This window comes from Typha angustifolia, chromosome 4 (genome assembly GCF_048772165.1).
Source record: "Typha angustifolia cultivar Huaian chromosome 4, ASM4877216v1, whole genome shotgun sequence".
Classification (NCBI taxonomy): domain Eukaryota; kingdom Viridiplantae; phylum Streptophyta; class Magnoliopsida; order Poales; family Typhaceae; genus Typha; species Typha angustifolia.
The window spans coordinates 3,232,611-3,256,004 of NC_133242.1; the positions used below are offsets into that span (position 1 = coordinate 3,232,611).

At 37.5% G+C, this 23,394-nt stretch overlaps 4 protein-coding genes across 5 annotated transcripts; 2 read left to right on the forward strand and 2 right to left on the reverse strand.

The window, feature by feature from the left end:
* The first annotated feature begins 2,118 nt into the window (after positions 1-2,118).
* LOC140759537 (uncharacterized) lies at positions 2,119-5,426 on the forward strand. The gene is made up of 3 exons (XM_073096123.1): positions 2,119-2,591; positions 3,186-3,299; positions 3,397-5,426. The coding sequence occupies exons 1-3, from the start codon at positions 2,220-2,222 to the stop codon at positions 4,963-4,965; spliced, it is 2,055 nt and encodes a 684-aa protein (XP_072952224.1). The 5' UTR covers positions 2,119-2,219; the 3' UTR covers positions 4,966-5,426.
* A 4,590-nt stretch (positions 5,427-10,016) lies between these two features.
* On the forward strand, positions 10,017-11,939 carry LOC140759502 (probable nucleoredoxin 2). The gene is made up of 3 exons (XM_073096086.1): positions 10,017-10,190; positions 10,534-11,013; positions 11,100-11,939. Exons 1-3 carry the CDS (start codon positions 10,092-10,094, stop codon positions 11,706-11,708), a joined length of 1,188 nt encoding a protein of 395 aa, XP_072952187.1. The 5' UTR covers positions 10,017-10,091; the 3' UTR covers positions 11,709-11,939.
* A 613-nt stretch (positions 11,940-12,552) lies between these two features.
* LOC140759103 (pentatricopeptide repeat-containing protein At5g39350-like) lies at positions 12,553-15,309 on the reverse strand. Its single transcript, XM_073095579.1, has one exon. The coding sequence runs from the start codon at positions 15,307-15,309 to the stop codon at positions 12,553-12,555; it is 2,757 nt and encodes a 918-aa protein (XP_072951680.1).
* A 2,051-nt stretch (positions 15,310-17,360) lies between these two features.
* LOC140759585 (probable protein phosphatase 2C 62) lies at positions 17,361-21,031 on the reverse strand. 2 transcript variants are annotated; one of them, XM_073096185.1, is made up of 6 exons: positions 20,851-21,014; positions 20,457-20,691; positions 19,102-19,353; positions 18,651-18,927; positions 18,118-18,272; positions 17,361-17,683 (listed from the first exon to the last, which is right to left on the reverse strand). In XM_073096185.1, exons 2-6 carry the CDS (start codon positions 20,472-20,474, stop codon positions 17,546-17,548), a joined length of 840 nt encoding a protein of 279 aa, XP_072952286.1. In that variant the 5' UTR covers positions 20,475-20,691; positions 20,851-21,014; the 3' UTR covers positions 17,361-17,545. The 2 variants fall into 2 exon arrangements, with proteins under 2 accessions (XP_072952286.1, XP_072952285.1); XM_073096184.1 differs by lacking the exon at positions 20,457-20,691 and having other exon boundaries at positions 20,851-21,031.
* Positions 21,032-23,394: the final 2,363 nt, after the last annotated feature.

The following is a 23,394-nucleotide window of genomic DNA, read 5'->3' on the forward strand; positions in this document are numbered from 1 at the left end:
AATTTGACTAGGATGGGTCCCAACAGTGAAATCTTTTCTTTTTCTTTTTCCAAATGAGCTTTTTGAATTTTATGGGTCAAATAATTTTGGAGAAGGTTTTGACCTAATACCACCAAATGGAGCAATAATTTATAAACTAATTCAGTACATGAAGGCATTGAATGGATATATAATAAATAACTAATGTGGCTTGTATGTAATGCATACATTTGTGTAAACAAAACAAATCGTTACGTAATCAATGGGTATATTTTTACAAACAGAAGGTTCTTTTTTTTCGCGTAATGCGTTTGTTTATGCAAGCAGCACATCCTTTTGTGTCTACATACAGTGCGTACAAATATAATTAGACATTATTTGCAACTAATATGGTTATAAAATGGAACTAATTTGCAAATTATCTCATAGAAATCAAAGCTTGGGCTGTGAATGAGTGAAGCTCTCTGTTGTCAAATGGATAACCATCCTTCATCATTTTGATTAAAACTAACTCTCTTTTGTTTGCCAATACTCTCAATAGGATTCACCAAAACTAACTCTCTTTTGTTTGCCAATACTCTCAATAGGATTCACCAAAATAATTATAGATAGATATTTTCTTTGTTATTAAATATTCTTCTAAATGTAAAAAATCTCTTAATCTACTTCGTGAAGCTAATCATGTTGTCGATTAGTTGTCATCAGATTTTGGATGTTTATAGAAAAGCTTTTTAGTAACTTTTGATGGTTGATGAGTCTTAATTAAGTTTCTTTCAAAGAAAAGTTTCCATAACATGATCCATAGCAAATCTTCCACAGATAAGAAGAGGTGGCAATCTATCAACCATTAGTAGTTTTTTTTTCTTCTCCACTTCACAATCATCTCCATCATCATATACTGGATGATACTCCTTCTAGACTGTTTGTAAGATATATGTAAAGCATTTGCCGACAAAAGCTCTATTCTTATAGAAATTTAGACAAATTTCCTTCACTTCCTTCCAAAACATGCTTCAATTCCTCTCTGCAGCCCTCATCTTTGACTGCAAAAGGCATCCAAATTAAGGGGGCCACAAGCATCAGTTTGATACCCCTCAAATTATGTTTAAGATCACACACTGTCCTACCTCTACACCAACTCCCTCTTAATCTGACTCCAGTCATCTCATTTGGACTAAGGGTTCTTTTTTTAATCTCTCTTCAAACTTAATTCAGTCTAAAGTTTGAAAGAAGTAATATGAGTAAATTAATTAAAACGCTACCTTGCTCCAACTTCTGTTGTTCTTTTATGTCAGGCTCCATAACCAAAATGCTGCAAAGGATTCATTAGACCATCAAATATATATATGCATGCAGGAGTAGCCGTTTCTCTAAGTAAAGCGAGAAAGAGATGAACCTCTTGAGGAGCTTCTCTTACTCAAGGGTGGATAAAGAGGACCCAGATGAGAAGAAGCACAAGACGGCACAATTCTTGATCTACAAAGTGCTAGAAGAAGCTCGGTGCCGGAGAAGGCGATCGCCGACGACGGTGGCGATGCTGAAGTTCAAGGTCGAGGTTGGATCGCAGCTGAAGAGGATGAGGAAGACAGTACTGAGCTCTTCAATGTCAATCACCATGGCCAAGGCTAGAGCTTGTGTTCATGAGAAGGTCATGAGGCAAGTTAGGACGTGGAAGCTTGGAGTTGGAGTACTGTGGAGCAAAGGAGATGCCATGGACTTCACTCCCTTGTTTGCTTAGATTTGGTTAATATGATGCAAACCAAAGAACTTTCTTTTTTCGGTGAGGTTGGAGTTTTGTAGCTCAAAATAAGGTTGCAGATGTATCCTAATGTTGCGTAAACGAGCCAGTTCTTGTGAGATGGCTTGCAAATAAAGGACAAGGATGGCCAGATGGGTCTGTTGTTTGGCATTATGATGCAAATTTCGATAGCAGGAAATAGATAAAAGAGGGTCAAGTTGTAAATATATAAACGATGAGGTTTTTTGTGATAACTTTGTGCTTAACTAGATGAGAAGTTGGTTTTTTGTTAATCAGACCATACTTAAAGATTTATAGTTGTAATCCTTTGAACCAAATTACAAAATAAACCCCCAAATAAAGTGAATTCCAATTACAAAGCCCAACACTAGATCTCAGTCAACACTCAGCAAGGCCCACTTCCTCTCTCTCTCTCTCTCTCTCTCTCTCTCTCTCTCTCTCTTCGCAATGGCGTCGAAATCGCACTGAAGTCGGTGGTGCGATGAGGCGCCTCTCCTCCTCCAAGAGCCAAACTCCACCTCCCGGCTCCGATCTACCCCTTCCCCGTTGCCGCACTGGGAACCCCTCCCTCACTGGCGCCTCCTCCAGAGCTCGCCGGAGGAACAGTCCCACTGCTTCTGGTAGGTGGCGGGGTGGTGCCACCACGCCCCTCCTCCGGTGGAAGCTCGAGGGCGCCGGTCCTGCCCCGGAGATCGCTAAGGGGAAGGCTCGCCGGAGTCTCCGCAATGCCGCAGGAGAGGCAGCAGAGCCGCTGGTTGTCTCGGCGAGGAAGCTCGCTGCTGGGCTCTGGAAGCTGCAGCTGCCGGAGGTCGGTGGCGAGAGGGAGGGGAGAGGTGCTCCGATAGGGTTTGCGGTAGGTTCCTCGAGATCTCTGCTGTTTCTAGGGTTTCTTTTAGATGCTTGCCTTTGTGTAGAATGTTATAAAAGTTTGCATTTTGCTCCTCTTTTGGGTGTAAAGATCGCTCTTTTCGCCCCTTTCTGGGTTTTGTTTGAAGCCAATGGGGCCATGATGTCACATACGTAAAATCCTCAAATTTCTCATAGTCAGAATTGCATTTTCTGATATATTAATTTGGATCTCTGATGTTCATGTAAACCTAATCGGGAGTTATCTATGTCTCAAAAAATTAGGGATATTACTTGTTTAATCTTAGTAGTCGCTCTCACTGGTTCAAGTTACAATATCTCTTTGTTCTTAGTTGTGGTCCTATTATATGCTTCTAAGATGATGATTTATGCCTAAGTGGTGCATCTGGTGTTGTACGTTCAGTGGCTCTTGTGAATTAGATATTCTTTCGAATTTGTGGAATTTTTATGTTTATTTAACATCTATCTTTGTTTTCACAGTCGAATCCCAGGCATCTATACATGTTCAATTGTGAATTAGATATTCTTCAGGATTTGTGGAATTGCTATGTTTGTTTAACATATATCTTTGTTTTCACAGCCTAATCCCAGGCATCTATACATGCCCAATGTTTGCGATCATAATAGAACTGGCATTCCTAGCCGCACAAGGAACGAGCTAGCCAGCAGTCCAAAGATTGGCACTTTTCATAAGGTACTCTTAGTATATTGTTAATGACTAAAGGAAATTTTGGTTTTTTTTTTTTCTGTATATTGGTTGATCGGTTGTTTGATTCATGCTTTTTTATCAGGTGGAATCTTGTGCTGCATCAACGCATCCAGACATGGAGATGGCAACTAAATGGGACAATGGGTGCTTGAAGACTTCAGATGAGATCTACCAAGTCTTTAGTAACCTGAAGCTTCATAAAGACCAGCAGGTTACAACCAGTTCTGTTGCTACTTGCCTGCAAGCAGAGCTTGGGAAGGCTCACAGCCGCATAAGTGATCTTGAAGCTGAGAGGCGTTCTTCAAAGAAAAAGCTTGATGACTTCTTAAGGAAGCTAGCAGAGGAAAAGGCATCATGGAGGAGCAGAGAGCATGAAAAAATGAGCAATATAATAGATGCCATCAAGCACGACCTCAACAGGGAGAGGAAAATTCGTCAGCGAATGGAGATTGTGAACTCCAAATTGGTCGATGAACTAGCAGAAGCTAAGTTATCTGCCAAACGATACTTGCAAGACTATGAGAAGGAAAGGAAGGCCCGTGAACTGATGGAAGAGGTATGTGATGAACTAGCCAAGGAAATTGGAGAAGACAAAGCAGAGGTTGAGGCTTTGAAGAGAGAATCTATGAAGATGAGAGAAGAAGTGGAGGAAGAAAGGAAAATGTTGCAGATGGCTGAGGTTTGGCGTGAAGAGAGGGTACAGATGAAGCTGGTTGATGCCAAGCTGATGCTTGAGCAGAAGTACACACAGCTGAGCAAATTGCTGGCTGATCTGGAGGCTTTTCTCAAAGGAAAGGGTGGTAGTGATGCAGATAGTGCTGCAGCCAGAGAAGCAGAAATGCTCAGAGAAATGGCAAGCTCGGTTAAAGTTCACGATATCAAGGAGTTCTCTTACCAGCCCCCTCCTGCTTCTGAGGATATTTTCTCAGTTTTTGAAGAACTCCAGCCAAGGGCAGATACTAAAGAAAGAGAGATTGAGGAATGCTATGGATGCAGCTCTGCCAGTCATGCCTCTAAGATGCACATGGTAAGCCCTGAGACTGATGTGTTTCTAGAACCGGTAAATGGATATGCTAATGGGACAACCAAAAGAAACGGCGCTGTGGAAGATGATAGCGAATGGGAGACTGTGAGCAATGTTGAGGAGCAGGGCTCGAGTAATTCTCCAGATGGGAGCGACCCATCTGTCAATGGTATCTATGAAGAAAGTGATGCATCAGTTAGTGGAACAGATTGGGATGAGAATGGAGAAAGTGGTACATTACTTAGTGAAATAAGTGCTGTTTGTTCAACTACTAACAGACAGTACAGGAAGAAAGGATCTTCTATTGCTAGACTCTGGAGGTCATCAGCTGGTGAAAATTGCAAGAAAATGGTAGTAGAGCTGCCAAATGGAATGCCGTCAAATGGTAGGAAATCAAATGCCACACTTTCTCCTGGCATAAAGTCAGGTGAAGTGGGTCTAAGCTCACCAAGTGTAGGTCAGTTGAGCTCTCCCGACTCACTAAACGCTCATGTAACTCAAGGAAAAAAGGGATACATTAAATGGCCAGGAAGCATGCAGAAGAACAACTTAAAGGCAAAGCTTCAGGAGGCAAGGATTGAGAGCCAGAAGATTCAGCTGCGTCATGCTCTTAAACAAAAGATATAGTGGAGCATCCTTTGCATTCGAGACATTTACCTTCCACAGTTTCAAGTTTGGACTGGACATAAAACATGGAGACAAGTATCTCAATATCTTTTGCCTTTGTCTAGTCATAATGCATCTAATGTTACCTGCCTCTTTCTCTCTATAAGTGGACAATTGCATGATTGCTGAGAAAGATGAATTGCCTACCTACTGAATTTACCATCGCTTGCTATTATTGTCTGTACTATATCAGTTCCCTCATCAACCATCTTCAAGATTTGGTAGGAATTCTGAGCACCATATGAAAACCTGTTTAATGTAATATTATTTATACACTGATCATCCTAGTTGTATTTATATCTTAGTTCTAATCAGTTTATATCTCATTTCATCAAAAAAATTCAGTTGCATCTCCTATTTGACTTAGTCACATTGTAGCATTCGTCAAATCTATTATGGTTGAGCTGTTAAATGTATAATGGATGCAACAAAACTCCTTCAGATATCCTTTTGATTAGACTTTGGAGATGTCTATGCTTCTTTTGTGTAGGACAAATTTTTAGGCAATAAATATCTTAATCTCTGATTGCTTGTGAGCATGGGGATTCTGTTCATCATTATCAGACTACTGCGTTACCACCCCCGCCGGCCTATAGGTGTCACAGATGTCGATCACTTCTCTAGCAAATTAATATCTAACTCTACCAACCTAGTAGTCTTATGTGAAAGTTTGAATCAAATGAGCAGAGGCAAAAAAATCTTACCCCCCTTTCAAAGATCATCTCCTCCTCAAGCTTTGTTTGATTACTTTCATCACCTTCATATCTTTCAACCCACCTCAATCTTATCATCCCCTCACTGAACCCCAATACTACAAACTCATCTCTCCTGCAGGTACAAATAGGATATTCATCCTACAAACTCCTCACACTTACACTTCTGACCATGGACATGGATGAGAGAGCCTCTCCTTTGCAAGCATGGTTCGACAAGCCAATAGCAGCCGCCATAGCTGTACCAACGAAGCAGACCGACATTCCCTCCTATCACAGTTTCAATTTCCACACCAACTTATCATTTTTTACAAACTCGCCGTCTTTAACATCGAAAGCTCACGGTCACAGTAGAGACGGCGGGAAGGGATCGACGGTGGTCAAACGGGTGTCGTTCCAGCTGGAAGGTGCGAGCAACAGGCCAGTAGGATTGTGGGAGAGGCAGAAGGGAAAGCGGCTGCAAACAGGTGTCAAAGCATGTAGTGAATGCCATGCAATTGAGCCCTCAAAGCATGTAGTGGATGATAATAAGATCATTGCAACATAGATGATTGATTTATAGGTTCAGGTTTAAGTATTAGTGTTTTAATTGTTAGTCCTCTTTTAATGGCTTCAAGTTTTTATATGGGGAGAATTTTTTGGCATTGCTCTTAAATTGAGCTTGATCTTTTGAGAAGCCTACTGAGATCTATTGAATTAGCTTTGAGCTAAATGATAATTTTTTGTGGGTATTTGATCTCTATTCAAGTAAAAACTCAACCTGGGTATTATCCATCAAAACTAGACAACAGTCACTAGATTGACCCAGAGGGCTTGCCTTTTGCGAGAGCCATAATACTAGATATGAGCCTTAGAATCAATGAAGTCGCTAGATCCTAAAGATACCATGGTAGTTTGAAAGTTTAAACATACTTTATCCTAGTAAATATTACATTAGACTCCTCAAATTATAACTCATTTTCATACATACAAAACCCCTTCGATCTTTCTTTCAAAACAAAAAATCTGATGAATAACTAATATTTCAAAGATTTTATTTAATTAAAGAGATTGATGTAAACATTAATATTAGTTTAAGAGTTCTAGATATAATTAATTGTCTCTAATTATTAGTTTACAACTTTCTTGCATCTCGAATGTCCTTATTAATCAAAATGGGCAGGAAACTTTTCCATGTCTCCATTAAAAAGAGAAACATGCATGCATGCATGCATGCTTCCACAAGCAAGCAGTTTCCCATGATAAGAAGTAAGGAAGATTAAACTACACAAAGTATCCATTGCTGTGTCTCTGAAAGAGAGAGGTTATCTATGATTTAGATGCTACCACCTTTTCAAATGGACAAGACTCTTGGTCATATCATGCTAGCTAAGCTAGACCAAGAAAGAGAATAATGGAGCCCCTATCGGCTATAACTCTCTGGCTTATTCTAAACGTAATCTTGAGAGAATAAGATATACACACTATTACCATCATTTCTGAAGGGACTCTCTTTCCATTAGATGCATATCACTATCTCCATTTTCATCAGATATTTTAGTTTAATTGTATAAAAATTGGATATAGATTTGGATAGAACTAATTCTTAGACTCATACCATATAAATAAAAAAAAAACATTATTTGGATGCTTAGAAGGTATCTAATTAATTGCATAGACGGATCAAAGTTCATCTTGATGTATATAAAAAGAAAATTATATATTTCTCTACCGTCTTCCTCACCTACCTCTACCACCGTTGCTGCCGCGGCCACCGTCTTTCCTCATATTCCTCCCTCTATCTTTTCCTTCTCCTTTTTCTTCTTCTTTGAGCAGAAAAAAAAGAGACATAAGTAATTTTGGTATTTATAAATTATTGTATATATTAGAATATAATATTTTTATTTTAAATTATTGAGAAAAAAATGTCAGAATTATAAAAATTTTAAAGATAAAATATAAATTATAAAATAGATAAAATATACGGTGTAATTTTTATATTACACTAATTTTCCCCAATTCGCCTCCCTCCCAAAATGTCGGAAATGATATTTTAAAAAGGACCAAGGAGGTCATGAGTTCAACTCCAACTCGGAGAAATTATTTGGTGGTTGATAGTTTGGTAGCTTGGCTCTATTCGGTTGATGGCTCAGCAGTGCGGTTAGCTTAGCAATCCAACGGTTTGAAGTAGGTCTCGGCGGCGTTTGATTCGAAGCAATTGTTCGGCGACGTATATGACTTGAAGTCTAGACTAGACAGCTAAAAGCTCGGTGGGGCCTAAAGTGTCTTTGTATCTAGGGAGGGTTGGCCCTTTGTCCAGTCCATATTTAACATTCGAGCTCATGAATGATAAAATAATAAAAAATTATTTTAAAAAGGAATCAAGATTTAATTGTCTCGATATATGTAACTAAAAAGAGTGTGAAGCGTAAATTCTCTTTACACGTAAACTAGAAGAAAGCCTGACCCGCACACACACACACACACACCACTATTAGATCTAGAATACCGCCACCAAAGAAGGCATTAGAACGAGAGAGAGAGAGAGAGCAAAATTCCACCTCGTGAGTTGGCTTTTGGCGCTGTTCTCGAGGGAGACATCCACCTAATGCCACGGCTTACGTGTCCCATCTCCTTCACGAGATTCTTCGCAGCGTCACGAAACGAGTTTTTTCTTTCTTTTCTTATTACCAAACTACCCCTAGTATAAATTTAAATTGATTTCAAATTTCACTTTCGTCATTTAAAATTAATAGATATTTCAGCCCATGAATTTTATAATATACTTAGTTAAATTTATCAATATTTTATTTGAAAACTTTCATACAAATCACCGATAAGTTCGTAATTTTATTCGATTGACATACAAATTCAACAACTGCATGTCCCTTTTATATTTAAATTTGGGTTGCCTCCTCCCTCAATATTTAAAAAGTTTTAAACGAGGGCTAATTTGGTCAACAAGAAAAAGGAAAAAGGAACTCTCACGAAACCCCACCATATCCTCCCACGTATTCCAATCTAGATGATTGTCAAGCAGGTCGGTGGGTCCCCTCCTCCATTAAAAGCGAGAGAAAAGAAGGAAAAATAAAATATCCAACCCAGATCCTTTCTGTGTCGTGTGGCGGCGTGTACGTGTACGTGTCCCATTAGCCGCCCTATTCATGCTTGTCCATCTACGTGTCACGCCGTATGTGGTGCACCTCTGCTCATTCCTCTCTCTCTACTAGGGTTTGTGATCCAATAATAAATATCCAAAAAATATCCAAAGCTAGGGTTCCCAGGATTGCTGTAGGAATGATCTCTCTCTCTCGCTCGCTCTCTAATTATCTATCTTCTTGCATCTTTAGCGATTGTCTCGAAATAGTTAATGCTATCAATGGTAGTGGCGGTCGTGGTCATGGTCATGTTAATCGATCAATAACTGATATTATACAAGATTGGAAGAATTTGATAGCTGATTACGCTGCTGTTAGGGTTTTATTTACTAGTAGAGCGAATAATAGTATCGCACATCCTCACGCTGAGCTAACAGTGATCAATGGTCAAAATAGTGTTTCATTTAGCCATTCGGATAAGTTAATAAAAGTCTACAGACTTTTTTTTTATAATTTTTTATCTTCATTTTATCATAAAATATCATATGAAAAAGAGAGAATTTAGAGAAAAATTATAGTGTATATATATATATAAAGTTTTGAATCAAAATACTTTGTTTAACTCTCTCTAATAATTGGGCCATGAATGAAAACTTTTGACTTTGCCACTTGTAGTGGTACCAGAGCTATTTATGTTTGAGACGCCTTGTTTACTTTTATTTGTTTACTATCTGCTTTCTTTAATGAGAGAGTAGTTAGAGTTTAATAGTGTTCTAATTAAATTGATATTGATGTAGTTAGAGTTTAAACTTAAAATCTTTTAAACAATATGAGGCTTCTTCAATTATTTGAGAACTATCCAATTGGTGATCGGTAATGACTCCTAGCTAATTCTATTATGTGGACCCAAAGAATCCAATAGTAAATTAAGTGTTCTAAGAGCTACTTAATATAATTATTAATAAAAATATTTTATCCTTGTACACTCAATATAAATATTTTATATTCTAATGCATGGTAATAAAAATAGAATACACAAGAAAATAATATATATATATATATATAAATTATATTTCGTGCATTAAATTAGTGTGTAGAATACGATTTATATTTTAAAATAGAATTAATTATAATTTTTAGTTGTTATTTAAAATAAAATAAAATAAAAAATAAGTTTTTTTTTTGAAGTGAACGATCTAAGCACTCCTCTTAACTCGCGAAGCTTCTCATAAACCACAGTGCACACTGCGAGAGAGAGAGCGAGAGAGAGAGAGAGAGAGAGAGGGAGAGAGGGGAAATGGAAGCTTTAGTAACTGGTTCGGCTGCTGCAATGGGAAATGGCCGCCTCGTCTCTCAATTGTCCACAGAATTCCTCACCTCTCCATCAGGAGAAAAGGTGATGTTATATGTAACCCTTTTGATAACTCTTGTCTTGTACTTTCTTTTTTCTCCTCATCTTAATCTTACTAGTTTCTTAAATTGGTTTCCAAAAAGAAAAAAATTAAAAAAAAAAGAACTTCTGGGTCTTCCCAGATATATAGAACCATGTTATGGCTTCATTTCTGTTCATATTTTTAGGAATTATAATCTGAATTATGTTGTCTTTGTTATGCCATTTAACAATGAAAGATCATCCGTGAAATGATGAAACTGCTGTGTCTTTGATTAACTTGTCATCTCCTCCTTTTGGTTGAACTTTCTAATGTGTGAGAATGTGTTGAAACTGCAAAATTTTGCAGGTAGAACTTAAGGATATAGAAGGCAAGATCATAGGACTATATTTTGCTGCAAACTGGTACCCCAAATGTGAGACCTTCACCCTGATTCTGAGCAAAGTTTATCATCAACTGAAAGAAGTAGGTTGCAAATTCGAGGTTGTGTTTGTGTCTTCTGATGAGGATCAGGCTTCGTTCGAACGGTTCCACGCCTCGATGCTGTGGCCCGCGATACCGTTTCGCGATCTGCAATCGAGGAGACATTTAACGAAGAATTTTCAGATTGAAGGTATTCCTTCTCTCATCATTCTGAGTCCTAATGGTGAATTGATACATACCGATGGCGTCGAGCTAGTCTACCGCTACGGAAGTCGAGCTTTTCCGTTTACTTCACAGAGGATTGCTGAATTGGAGGCTGAAGAGAGGCAAAAACATGCATCTCAAACTTTAGAAAAGATAATTTCAATTAGTGGTAAAGACTATGTGATGAATCATGAGGAGCAGGTAAGAATTATAGCATCTTGCTTAGGATTGAGTTCTGCTTATATTTAATGAGATCCTCCCTCCCTTATGCTAGTAAAATCATGCAGGTACCTGTTGTTAATTTGGTAGGCAAAACAATAGGATTGTACTTCTCAGCTCAGTGGTGTCCTCCATGTGTGAAGTTTACATCGAAGTTAGTGTCTGTGTACAACAACTTGAAGCAAAAGCATGAAGAGTTTGATGTTGTGTTTGTTTCAATGGACAAAGATGAAGCAGGCTACTCACACTGCTGCAATGACATGCCATGGCTTGCACTACCATACGACGATGAGTCCTCGAAAGCGCTAGCTCGCTATTTCAATGTCCAAGAAATTCCTACCCTCATCATAATTGGTCCTGACGGGAAGACGGTTACAAAAGAAGGGAGGAATCTTATAAACTTACACTCAGAAATGGCATTTCCATTTACCGAAGCTCAGATTCAGTTGCTCCAGGAAGTGATGAATGAAGAAGCCAAGAGCTATCCAAACTCTTTCAACCATGTGGGACACCATCATGTACTTAATCTTGTATCTGAGAAATCAGGAGGTGGTCCTTATATATGTTGCGAATGCGATGAGCAAGGATTAGGCTGGGCGTATCAGTGCCTCGGATGCGGTTACGAAATACATCTGAAATGTGGTCAGGAGGTTGAAGGAGAGAAAAGTTGCAGCTGATTGTTTGTTTTGTGCCTCTGGTGAGACTTGAGAGTGGGCTGAGATAATTAATCTGAAGACATCTTACAGAGAATTTGCTGTGAAGAAGGTGTGGGGTATGTAAACCTAATGACTCATCGAGATGACTCTCATTTTTTTCTTCTTTTTCCGCTTCTAGTTAGAATGTATATAAGTCTCCTGTTCTGATAGTTTATCACTTCCAGAGTAAGAATTGTATCTTCCTCTTGTTTAGCTATTGCTATGAAACCAAGTGTTTCAGCAGAGCTGTAAAGTTCCAAAACAACCTAAGAAGTGCAGGTTTGGAAGTTGGCTACATCATTAATTCTATGTTAAGAAAGGAACCTCTTAATATTTAGGGAAAAAAATTATAAAATACTGCTTCCGATGCAAACAGGAAAGCGATAGAGATATATTTCTATAACAATGTTTAAAACTAAAAGAAATTTTAAACCTGTTAACAACCACTGATCTTGAAACTGAAAAGTATAAATACATTTTCATTCATATAATACTCTGATACATTTTTATCACTTATCTATGTGATGCACTTCTTGTACTAACACTTCTATGTGATGTGCATCTTCTATTGACAGTACAATGCAATGCGCATTTTGTACACATCTACACAATGCACTTGTTTTTTTTACAGGAAGTAAGCATACATGGCCTAAAACCCTAGGAGGAAGAGTAACCTAGGAGATTAGGACGTAAAGAGGAGAATGAGAGAACGACAGCCACTTCCAAGAGCCACCATGATCATGCTCTGAGCTGCCCATTCTTTAGACAATTTTCATTAACAATCCTCGAGATATAGGTGTTCAAAAAAATGATCTGTTTCTTAATGTCATGAGAAGCTGTCTACAATGCTCATACCACATACTTTCTTGAGCCGCATATTGTCAACTTTACTTCTGATCAGATATGCATGTGCCCATCTTCCAGCCTCTGCACACATATTAGATAGCAAAACATGGTATCCACAGTTCAGAGGATCCAACTCAAAAAGATTTTTGGCTGCTGCTAATCCTATGTCCAAGTTACCTTGAACTCGACAAGCTCCCAGTAGAGCACCCCAAACATCTACCCCTGGATCTGTTGGCATCTTCTCCAGAGTTTCATGTGCCTTCTCGACTAGTCCGTTGCGCCCAAGAAGGTCGATAATAGATGAAATATGCTCTATCCTTGGCGACAATAAGCAAGCACTGGTCATTAGATGAATATAGTGCTGGCCTTTCTTTATATCTCCAGCATGGCTACAGGCTGATATAAGAATGAGGAAAGTAGTCATTGTAGGAGTTAGGCCAGACTGCTGCATTTCACAAAAGAGATTGCTGGCTTCTTCTGTACTTCCATGCAGACCATAACCTTGAATCATGGAATTCCATGAAATTACAGATTTGGAGCTCATCCTATCAAAAAACAGTCTAGCCATTCTTAAATCACCACATTTAGCATACAAATCTATCAGTGAGGAGCCAATATGCACATCAGATTCAAAACCAGCTTTACATACGACAGTGTGAACCCTTGTCAAGCAACTCAATGTACTCACAACTGCACAGGCCCTAAGAAGGCACAGAAAAGTGACTGAATCCAGTGCAACATTATTAAGCTTCATCCGATGAAAAATCGACATAGCCTCGCTGATTAGGCCATGGTGACTGTACACTGCTATCATATTGTTCCACATAACTGTACTATTCTTTCTAGCTTTATCTAACACTGACCTTGCATAATCAAATTCGTGGAACCTCCCATGCATAGCTATAATACTGTTAGCAATGAACTCATCATTGATAAGACCTGCTTCAAGTACATATTTGTGAATAAATTCTCTTTCTTTTGCACATCCTCGTAGAGCAATAGCCTCAATGACTCCCACAATAGATGTTGAATCTGGCATCAAGCCATCTTGCTGCTGCATAAGATGGAAAAGCTTCAATGATGTTCTGGGAAAACCATTCTGAAGGCAACCGTTTATCATTGTGTTCCACGTCACTATATTCCTCTGCTGCATCATCAAAAACAGGTGGCAAGCAATATTTAGACGCTCGCACCTAACATAAAATTCTAAGATTGATGTGCTAACAAAAACATCACAGTCAAACTTATTTCTGAACATATACCCATGAATGCCCTTGCCCAACCTCAAATCTCGTGATTGACTACAGATAGATAGACCATTCACAAGAGAAACAGCATCCAAAATGCACCCTCTGACCTGCATAGAGCGTAGGAGCTCCAAGGCTTCAGAGAAGTACCCATGATGAGCATAAACAGTAAGCATGGTGTTGCAGCATACAATTGCCGTGCTGACTTTAGATACCACATAACCTAAGATTCTGTGACCATATCCAATTTCACCACAATCACCATAAGCAGCAATGAGGGAACTACTCACAAATAGATCAGAATCAAATCCCATCACTATAACAAGGCAATGAAAACACATAACATGCTTCACACATCCTCCAAGAAGCCTTACAGATCGCAAAGAGCTCACAAACAGTTCAGAACTCATATCTGACTCAACAAAGCGCATGCACCTGATTAATTCTAGAGCTTTATCAGGACATTTCATCCGAACATACCCATCGACAAGAATACTCCAAGAGACAATATTTCTCACCTCCATGCTATCAAATAATGGCTGCATAGCATCCACCATTCCACATTTGCAGTACATGAAAAGCAGAGAATTCATGGTGTAAACATCCATTAAATATCCTAACTTGACCATAAGAACATGGATCGACCTCCCATCCTCAATAGCATCTTCTCCTATATAAGCACAAGCCTGGAGAGCTGTTTCAAGTGTCACCAAGTCCATACACAGCCCTTCTTCCTTTAAAAAGCGAAAGGCTTCTAAAGCTCTCCAACTAAGTCCATTTCGTGCATACCCAGAAATCATGCCATTCCATGACACAGCATCTTTTTCTACCATCCTCTCAAAAATTCTCTCCGAGACATGAACATCACCAATCCTATTGTAATAAACAAGAAGCGAATTAACCAAGAAATTGTCTTCGATCTTGCGATGGCGAACAGCATAACCATGGATAGACCTCCCGAGCCTCCTGTCGTCAGAACTGGCGCAGACCTGAAGCAAAACCGAGAGCGTCTGGGAATTGGGGTTCTCGCCACAGATGCCCATCTGCAGAAAAAGAGACAGCGCCTCGTGGACACACCCCCTACGCATGTAACCCGACAGCATTGCGTTCCAAGCACCAACATCTCGCTCGGGCATTTGATCAAACACCTCACGAGCGCCGCTGACGTCACTGTCCCAGCACTTGGATAGCGTACCGACCAAGGTGGTAGACACCAAGATGTCATTTTGTAACCCGGATTTGACGATTTGGGCAAAAAAAGAGAGACCCAAATGACGGGAATGGAGGAAAGCGGATGCCTTGAGGAGAAAGAGGTAGGTGGGTCTGTCTGGCTTCACGGCTTGCGTCCTTGATACCTGGGCGTAGAGGGAAAGGAGGCCAAGGTGGTCTCCGGCGTGAGAGAGCTCTCTTAGCCGCGAGTGCAATGTGAATGGCTTCTGAGAGGAAGAAGCTACGGACGTACAGAGAGATCGATAGAAGGTTAATCTCATGCCCGGGAGTCGGTCATATATACATGGCCGGACAATTTGCAATGCGAAAAAATTAACATCTAATAAAGATCGTAATATAAATATAAGTAGGGGAAACCAAGTAGCGGTCCGATCAAAGTCCACTCATTGAGCTAACATTGGGCCTGGATCGCATGGCCCAGTGATCCTTCCACTGTTATGAGTGGGAGCCGGGAGGTGATCACTGCTCTGATAAAGCCAGCCTCACCGCTTTGCCCTCCGAGTGAGACAGATCGTTTGCACTAGTGATGGCCGTGCCATGCACGGCACGTGCCGGTCGGCACGGGGAATCTCAGCACGCTTAACGTGCAAGTGGCACGCCCTTATAATGTTTTTAATAAATTTTTTAGAATATTTAAAAATATTTTTGGGTCTTTATGTATCAATCTTTGATTTTTTTAATCTAAATATATGTATTAAAATTTAAAATCTACATTATAATATTTTTTCTTTAAATTATTTTTGTAAATAACCTATTTTATTAAAGAAAAAACAACAGTTAAATATAAATATTATTCAACATGATTGAATACATTCATTAAAATTAATATTAATGATTAAACACTCCATAATATGATTGAATACTCTATAATATAATTAAACACATAATAACATTCAATACATAATTGATAATATTTTAATAATTAAAACTAATATCTAGTTAAACGTAGAATGGCGAGCAGGATCAAAGACTTTATTTGCTAGCATAAGAATAACATAAAAATGTTGCGTTAAATACTATCAATATTCTTCAAAATATATCTACTGATTATATTGCTCGTTATAATGTCTCATATAGTCTTCATAGAAATAAGAATTTTGTAATTCTTCGATAATATGATATGGATATTGAATACACACGAGAATAATCGGCATATGCACAGACACACCATAAGCATATGTAGATTGTGGATATGGAGTATAATAAGAGTATTGTGGCTCTGGTGGATATGATTAATATGATGGTAATGATAATGAACTCATATTACCTATGGGCACACCTCTCCTGATGTCTTACTACCTATAGACTCAAGTCCTTCCCTTATTTGACTATAATCATATTAAGCTTGAGATGGTCATTTTCCTTTCTTCTATCTTTGTTCAGCTTTGTGGTTGTCAAAGTAGAATTGTTATTCTAATTTTAAAAAATGATAAATAAATTGTCATTTTAAAAATGACAAATAACAAAAATTAATCGATAGAAATAAGAAAAAGTTAAAAAAAAATGAGTTCTACATGTCATATCATGTTTGTTAAGAAAATAAGTAAAGTTGATTTGATAAAGATTGATTGAAATAGAAAAATTTAAAAAAATCTACATTGGCACATGACCGGCACGAGGTTGTGCCGGATGGCACGTGGTCGTGCCAGATCGACACAGATCAGCACGACACGCGTGTCGGTCGGCACACCCTCGTGTTGCTCGTCACGGATCGGCACGAGGGTGTGCTACTGGCACACTCCGTGCCAAGTGTCGTGCCTTTACTGGCACGGGGTATGCCAACCAGCACGGCCATCCTTGGTTTGCACCACCTTTGAAGCCCTTAGGTCGAGATATCATATAAAGACACTAAAAGAAAAGGTAGCCGATATGCGACACTAAACATATTCCAACCGAAACAGTGCGATCGCGTATAAAATAGTGTAACTATAATGTCATGGGTTATATTTTCCTTTTTCTTTTACTTTCTTTCTTAATTTGAAATAAATGAGGAATAAGCTTGAGGGGAAAAAAAAACTCTGGATCACCAGCTTCTAAATTATAATATAGCTTACTGATTAATTCTTCTGCAAAGAGATGTATGCTTGAATGGAGAGAATAAGAAGGGAAAAAAAGCGAAAGAAATTTAGTAATTTTATCTTTTGTTTTAGATATATGAGAAAGGAGAGAGATTTTAGGTCGCAAAGTGGAAAATTCCTTTTCTCTTAATATCAGAACTATCTATGAATATTTGAGATAACAAGCATGAGATAACCAAAAATTGGCAGAGAAGTACAATGTGAGACAGACATTGTTTAACTTATAACTAAAATGATGAAAAATGCAAGCAATAAATGTTATTATTCCCATAAATACAAGATGTTGCAAAAAATATTCTACATTAATAGATCCACATAACAGGTTTGTTGTGAAAAAGAAAAGAGGTTAAGCTATATTTGCCAGCAAAATACAAACCACCCTCGGACATTGGACTTCAAATACAACTTTGGATGCAGCTCACTGAAATTTTACAACAATACAAGAGATATCGTCTTTGCTTTTCTTGGTCAGAGCCTCCTCCGTGAGATGCTTGGCAGCTGCTTGGGGGTCCTTAATATCTTTGATTGCGCTTACTGCCTCTTGGTTGGATATCACCTAGTGAAAAATTATACTTTCATGAAGTAAAGTTGCGAAGAGGAACAGGAATATTTCTAACTTCTTATCTTTTTAATGCGCGAGATATATACTGATGATTACTAATGCAAGATACTGGCTACAATGCATAGAATGCACTTCCAACCTCCTTTCTGGCATTCCACCTCAAAATTTTCACCTCCTTCAGAATTATACTCACCTTCACCAAAAGCTAATAAACATAGCACAATTTTTCTTTCTATAAGACAATATTATGACGAGTAATGCATGCAAGTCAAAGAGTGGAGCTGATGGTAGCTTGTGGGGAGGGAGCAGTAAAGCTTTCATTTCTATATGCACACATATTATCATCAGAGAGAGATGAGCAATTTAGTCTATATGATATTTAAACTATACTACTTCTAAGAAAAGCCATCATATTGTTAATAGATTACCTTCCACAGACCATCGCTAGCTAGAATTAACGACTCTGTCTCATCATCAATCACTTCTCTCACTACAGCTGGTTCAGAACTAAGGTGTGCTTTCAAGCTCCGATCTCCAAATGCTCTTGCCACAGCCAGCTGCCCATCAACGCGTGGTACATCTCCTGAATAAAGCACACAAAGGAGACTCATTTATATTTCGAGGTCAGAACAACCCAAAACTGTAAGGACTAGGAAAGTCCAGTTCTGCTCTCTTCTTTTACTGTCAACAAATATATGGCGGCTAACTATTTGTAATATGTAAAAGAATATAATTGTTAAAAAATCTAGAGTTATTCTAACTGCTATAAAGGGTCATAATAAAATGAAATTACTTAACTAGGCAAGGCTCAAAAGCATAACTCACTAAAGGTCACTAACTACTGGTTACTTCTAAATTTTTTAATAATTTGCAATAAAAAGGAATTGTTGATGGTGCAGCAACCAATTCAGATCCCACAAGATAGAGATCATTTCTGTTCCTACTAGATATGGTGGGTTACCAGGAAGGTTCGACACAAAGCCGCCTTTATCCTCAATTGATTTCCGCTCCTTGTCTGGTTCATGATCAGTGGAAAGCTGTTCAGCCACACCATTCTTGCTAATTACAGCTCGAGAGTCTCCAATATTTGCTACCACAAGGTCTTCACCATCTATTAATATAGCAGTAACTGCAGTAGAACCTCCTCTCCCCAACTCAACTGCTTTCTCCAATATCTTACTGTCAGTTAACTTATATGCTTTTGTTATTGCACTTTCTGGGTCACTCCAAAAATCAGGCTGCATCAGCAGAACACTTAAAAGGTTTGAAACAAAAAGTTTGCTAAAATACAGATAACACGTATTAAAAAGTTCTACATGATTTCTTCAGGAAAAAAATGGAAGCACTACTTGAATGCAGCACAATCTATGTGGTTAGTGGAAAATACTGAAACCACACAGAAAACACAATACCTCTTTCAAGATATTCTCAAATAGATGTGAACGCAAGTAATCTGGAACATCATGGCCCAAATGACCATCAAATATTGCAAACAAACCCAACTCGTGGCCATCCACTTGCCGGAAGTCTGCCACCAGATAATCTTCCATTGGGTGAGTTGATTTTCCCTTTACCAAGTGATATCCATGTCTGACATGCCTTCCTGATTTCTTGCTCTTGCCTTTTCCAGTAGTATCCGATGTGGATGAACCGACAACTTTAGCCTGTCCGAATCATGCAGACTATGTCAATCACATTTCTGAATCAAATAACAACTGAAATCATGAAATCTTATGAGTCAACTGCCAACTGGCCATGACAACATGATGATATATAATTCCATAAAGTAGTGCATAGTACTTACTGCGTACTTGTGCAAGTCGACCAGAACTAGAAAATAAACCAAAAATCAGTTTAAAGAAGTTGGTGAAATTTATCAAAGCACCCTTGCTTTTATTATCATCCACATCTTACCATATATAAAATTTATCTTTTAATGCTTCAAGAATACCTTGAATTAATTTTACCCTAACAACAAACTAATGGAATAGATAATATTCCGTTACTTTTGACAATGTAAAAAAATTAAAACACCTAAAATATCCCTCATTTGACTTTAAAATCTAGTTTTCCATTTATTTTGCCTTAATCCAAAAAGAACTTATTCAACGTTACTCAAGAGTATTACAGTTTTTTTGCATCTATAGTTATTTTAACTAATCTATATGGTAACTGATAATTAAAAAACTAACGGCAATGTATTTTTATCTTTTGAAAGCATTTTAAGCAAAATGTAATGGCCGAATGATAAATATCTATAATGGCAGGATGCGAATGATTATAACTGCTGAGAGCATCTAAATAGTAAGCCCACCCCAATATGAGTTCCATCCTATTGCGACTTCCCCAGACTTCTAGTCGCACAGCTGAGAGGCAAAATGTAAAGTTTTTTCTTTGGTAAATTTACTAAAAGTATCATATTTGCAAGAGTTTAAGTAAATAACACAAATAGAAGAAGAGATGGATCCAATTCAAAAGAATTGATTAATTTATATTCCTCTATGGTAATATGGTATAAGACAGATGCAAAGTTCAAACTCTCCCCATTCCTTTTGCCTTCATGAGATTCTGCAAGTAGTTCTAAATGATCATCATCCAGATCGGGAGATCTCTCAGTATCAATCTAGAAAACCCCATCTTTTCTAATTGTACAGACCATTGATTCTGGATCACAGTTCATCCATCCCATAAGTCCCAACAATTCGTCCATCCATATGGAACCCTCTTTACCATAAATTCAAAGACATAGTTCCACTTTGTTCCATACCTCCTTTAACCTAGTCATTATTGATCTCCCCTTCCACCATATTTCCTTCTCTAAACATGCAAGTGAGTAAGATAATGGCAGGACGATCACAGATTCAAGGTATGGAATTCACACTTCCCGTTTACTTTTTCACACTCATGTCATCAATCCCACTTCACTAGAATCAACTTGAAATGAAACAATTCTAAAACTAGTCCGGAATTACTCCACATTCCTTCCCAAAAAGATCAAGCCCCTGGTAATGAAATCAATAAACTCAAACGTAGCAATTATCAACCCTAGTAATACATCAGAATCAAGTAATACTACCTACAATCTTTTTTTGGTAACAATAATACTACCTACGATCATAAGCAAAAATCGGAAACAAAAGAAACAAGAATCATAACCACACCTTCATCTTATGCAAGATCTCCTTTCCCATCATCCTGGCTGCTGCTGCTAATTTAGGCAATTCAGAGTAGGAGATAGAGATGATAAAGAAGAGAGAGAGAGAGAGAGAGAGAGAGAGAGAGAGAGGGGGTACTAATTTAAGAAGAGAATCGGAATAGCTATCCGTGATCCGTTGACGCGGGAGTCGGTGGAGACAAAATTATTGAAGGGGGAGCCTTCCGCACGCCGTATTATCATTATCATTATTATTAATTTTTCTCTTTTACTTGCCAGCGGTGGCCGCAATTTCTGAAGAAGGTTGGACTTTTTTGCAAAATGTCCGCTTTATCTTTTGGGGTCCTTACAAAAAAAAATCTCTTATTTACATTATACCCATCCAAAGTTATTATATTTATATATCCACACACATGAATTCTGAAAATCCTTATTTACACTATTTTTACTCTGTTTTGTATATATATATATATATATATTAATTAGGTATTTTTATGTTTTCATCTATTAAAACGGTTTAGAATTTAAGGAATGTATTATAAATATAAAAACAATGCATAAGCAAATAAGAAGGTTTTGCTGGGTATAGATGCAAAAGTACCGCTCTATCTAATCTTCTTTTCCTTCGATAAAAGGGTTTGATCGAGTCAGTCAGTGGTGACAAGGGGGATAGGAACCTTTGAACTCTAAAAGGAGCACATGTTTGATTTTCTTTTCTTTTTTCTTTTTTCTTTTTCCGAGGCACTGACCGTTTCTTGATTCATAGGATGGGTATTTTTAAATGGTGATGGTGGGTGGCAAAAGAGACGAGGACGTAGATGGTGATGGTACGTGCAAAGTGGGATGATTGATTTAAATCTCCTTTTCATATATTAGTGAGGTCTTTTTTCCGGAGAAAAAGAAAAGAAAAAAAATTGTATATAACACTCTCACTTTTAATAAAATTAAGATTTACACCCTTTATTTTTATCATTTATAGATCGAGTTTTATAATTTAGTAAATATATATAAAAAATAGGTCACTGCTATATTTGTTAATTAAATTTAACTAAATCATTGGGTTAAATGAACTATACTAAGTCATGCTAAGAGCATTTTAGTTATTTTAGAAATAAACTATTATGTACATATTTGCTAAATTATAAGACTCGATTTACAAATAGTAAAATATATAGTATTAAACTTAATTTCGTTAAAAGGTAGGGTGTTATATATAAATTTTTTAAAAAAAGAAAAAAAAAATCAAGTGAGTAAATATTGCTATGGCTTATTTTATTTTAGTCATAAATATAGAGACTGATTTAAATTTTTTCAAAGTACAGAGAAATAAAATAATTTTAGACATAAATACAAGAAATAAAATACATTTAACCCAAAAAAAAAAACCTCAACTTCTCCGTCTCCATCTCTTCACTTCTACTTTTCCACACTCTGTATCTCTCCATCCTAAAACGAGTCAAAGAAAAAAATTACAGTCTTTTAAAAAAATTATGATTCACACCCTATAGTTTTACTATTTATAAATTAAATATTATAATTTAGTAAATATGTGTAGAAAATATCTTGATCGGTTAGGTAAACTTAACCAAATATCTGAGTTAAATTAACTATACCAAATAAAATTACGAAAATACTCTTAACGACATTATACATAAATAAGAGTAATTTAGTTATTTTAAAAATAAAATATTTTTACTTAATAGAATATTCTTATAGTGTTAGTTTAAATCTAACCCGGAATACTTTTTTATATATATATTCCATAAATTATAAAAGTTAATTTATAAATAATAAAAATATAAGATACTAACGAATAATTTCTTTCATTAAAAGAGAGAGAGAGTATTACTCGTAAATTTCTCTGAAAATAAATAAGGCAGGGATGAAGAGTACTTGAAGGACAGATGAGCTTGCGTGATTGTCAACTACTTTGATAGTTTGAGGCAGACCTTCGCATTTATCTTTGATGGAGGAGGTTGCCAGTCTGCAGCCACTTGACGGATCGATGTGGCTTCATGTGAATGAAAACAAAGTTTATCAAGTGATACTACTTTTTGTTTGCTTCAGCATTTATTCACTGATGCTGGTCTCTCCGCTAATCCCAGCGGATGATAGAAGTACGAAGCGAAGCCCCATAGCCACTTAATAATGCCTTTTTCTTTTTCTTTTTTTCTTCTTTTTTTTTTAGGGGGGAGGGGACGAAGAAGAAGAAAGGTGGAGACGAACAGGAGAAAAGAGAGTATGCGTCGTCATTTTTCTTATCGTATTTGACTATATTAGAGTCGCCAAAGAAGTGACCTCCAAGGAGGGAGGTAGACCACGAAATTGAGCTTGTACTTGGGGCTAAGCCACCGACCCCTGGCACCCTATAGGATGGCGCCACCTGAATTTGAGGAGTTAAGCAAGCTTCTAATATCAATAGGTTGACTTGTTTTTTGCTCCTGTATCTTTTAAAAGGGAAAAATATTTATGAGAGTTGTTTTTTGAAACCAATAAATAAAAAGTGTATTATGCAGAATTCACGGCAGTGAAGGAACTATATCGGAAAGAC

Bases quoted from the DNA above. Each gene is read 5' to 3' on its own strand.
- LOC140759537 (XM_073096123.1), top strand. From the start codon at position 2,220: ATGAGGCGCCTCTCCTCCTCCAAGAGCCAAACTCCACCTCCCGGCTCC. The intron at 2,592-3,185 runs GTAGGTTCCTCG...TTGTTTTCACAG, and splicing joins GTGCTCCGATAGGGTTTGCG to CCTAATCCCAGGCATCTATA. The intron at 3,300-3,396 runs GTACTCTTAGTA...CTTTTTTATCAG, and splicing joins AGATTGGCACTTTTCATAAG to GTGGAATCTTGTGCTGCATC.
- LOC140759502 (XM_073096086.1), top strand. From the start codon at position 10,092: ATGGAAGCTTTAGTAACTGGTTCGGCTGCTGCAATGGGAAATGGCCGC. The intron at 10,191-10,533 runs GTGATGTTATAT...AAAATTTTGCAG, and splicing joins CCTCTCCATCAGGAGAAAAG to GTAGAACTTAAGGATATAGA. The intron at 11,014-11,099 runs GTAAGAATTATA...AAAATCATGCAG, and splicing joins TGATGAATCATGAGGAGCAG to GTACCTGTTGTTAATTTGGT.
- LOC140759103 (XM_073095579.1), bottom strand. From the start codon at position 15,309: ATGAGATTAACCTTCTATCGATCTCTCTGTACGTCCGTAGCTTCTTCC.
- LOC140759585 (XM_073096184.1), bottom strand. From the start codon at position 20,883: ATGATGGGAAAGGAGATCTTGCATAAGATGAAG. The intron at 19,354-20,850 runs GTGTGGTTATGA...TGATTCGGACAG, and splicing joins AGATCTTGCATAAGATGAAG to GCTAAAGTTGTCGGTTCATC. The intron at 17,684-18,117 runs GTAATCTATTAA...ATTTTTCACTAG, and splicing joins CTAGCGATGGTCTGTGGAAG to GTGATATCCAACCAAGAGGC.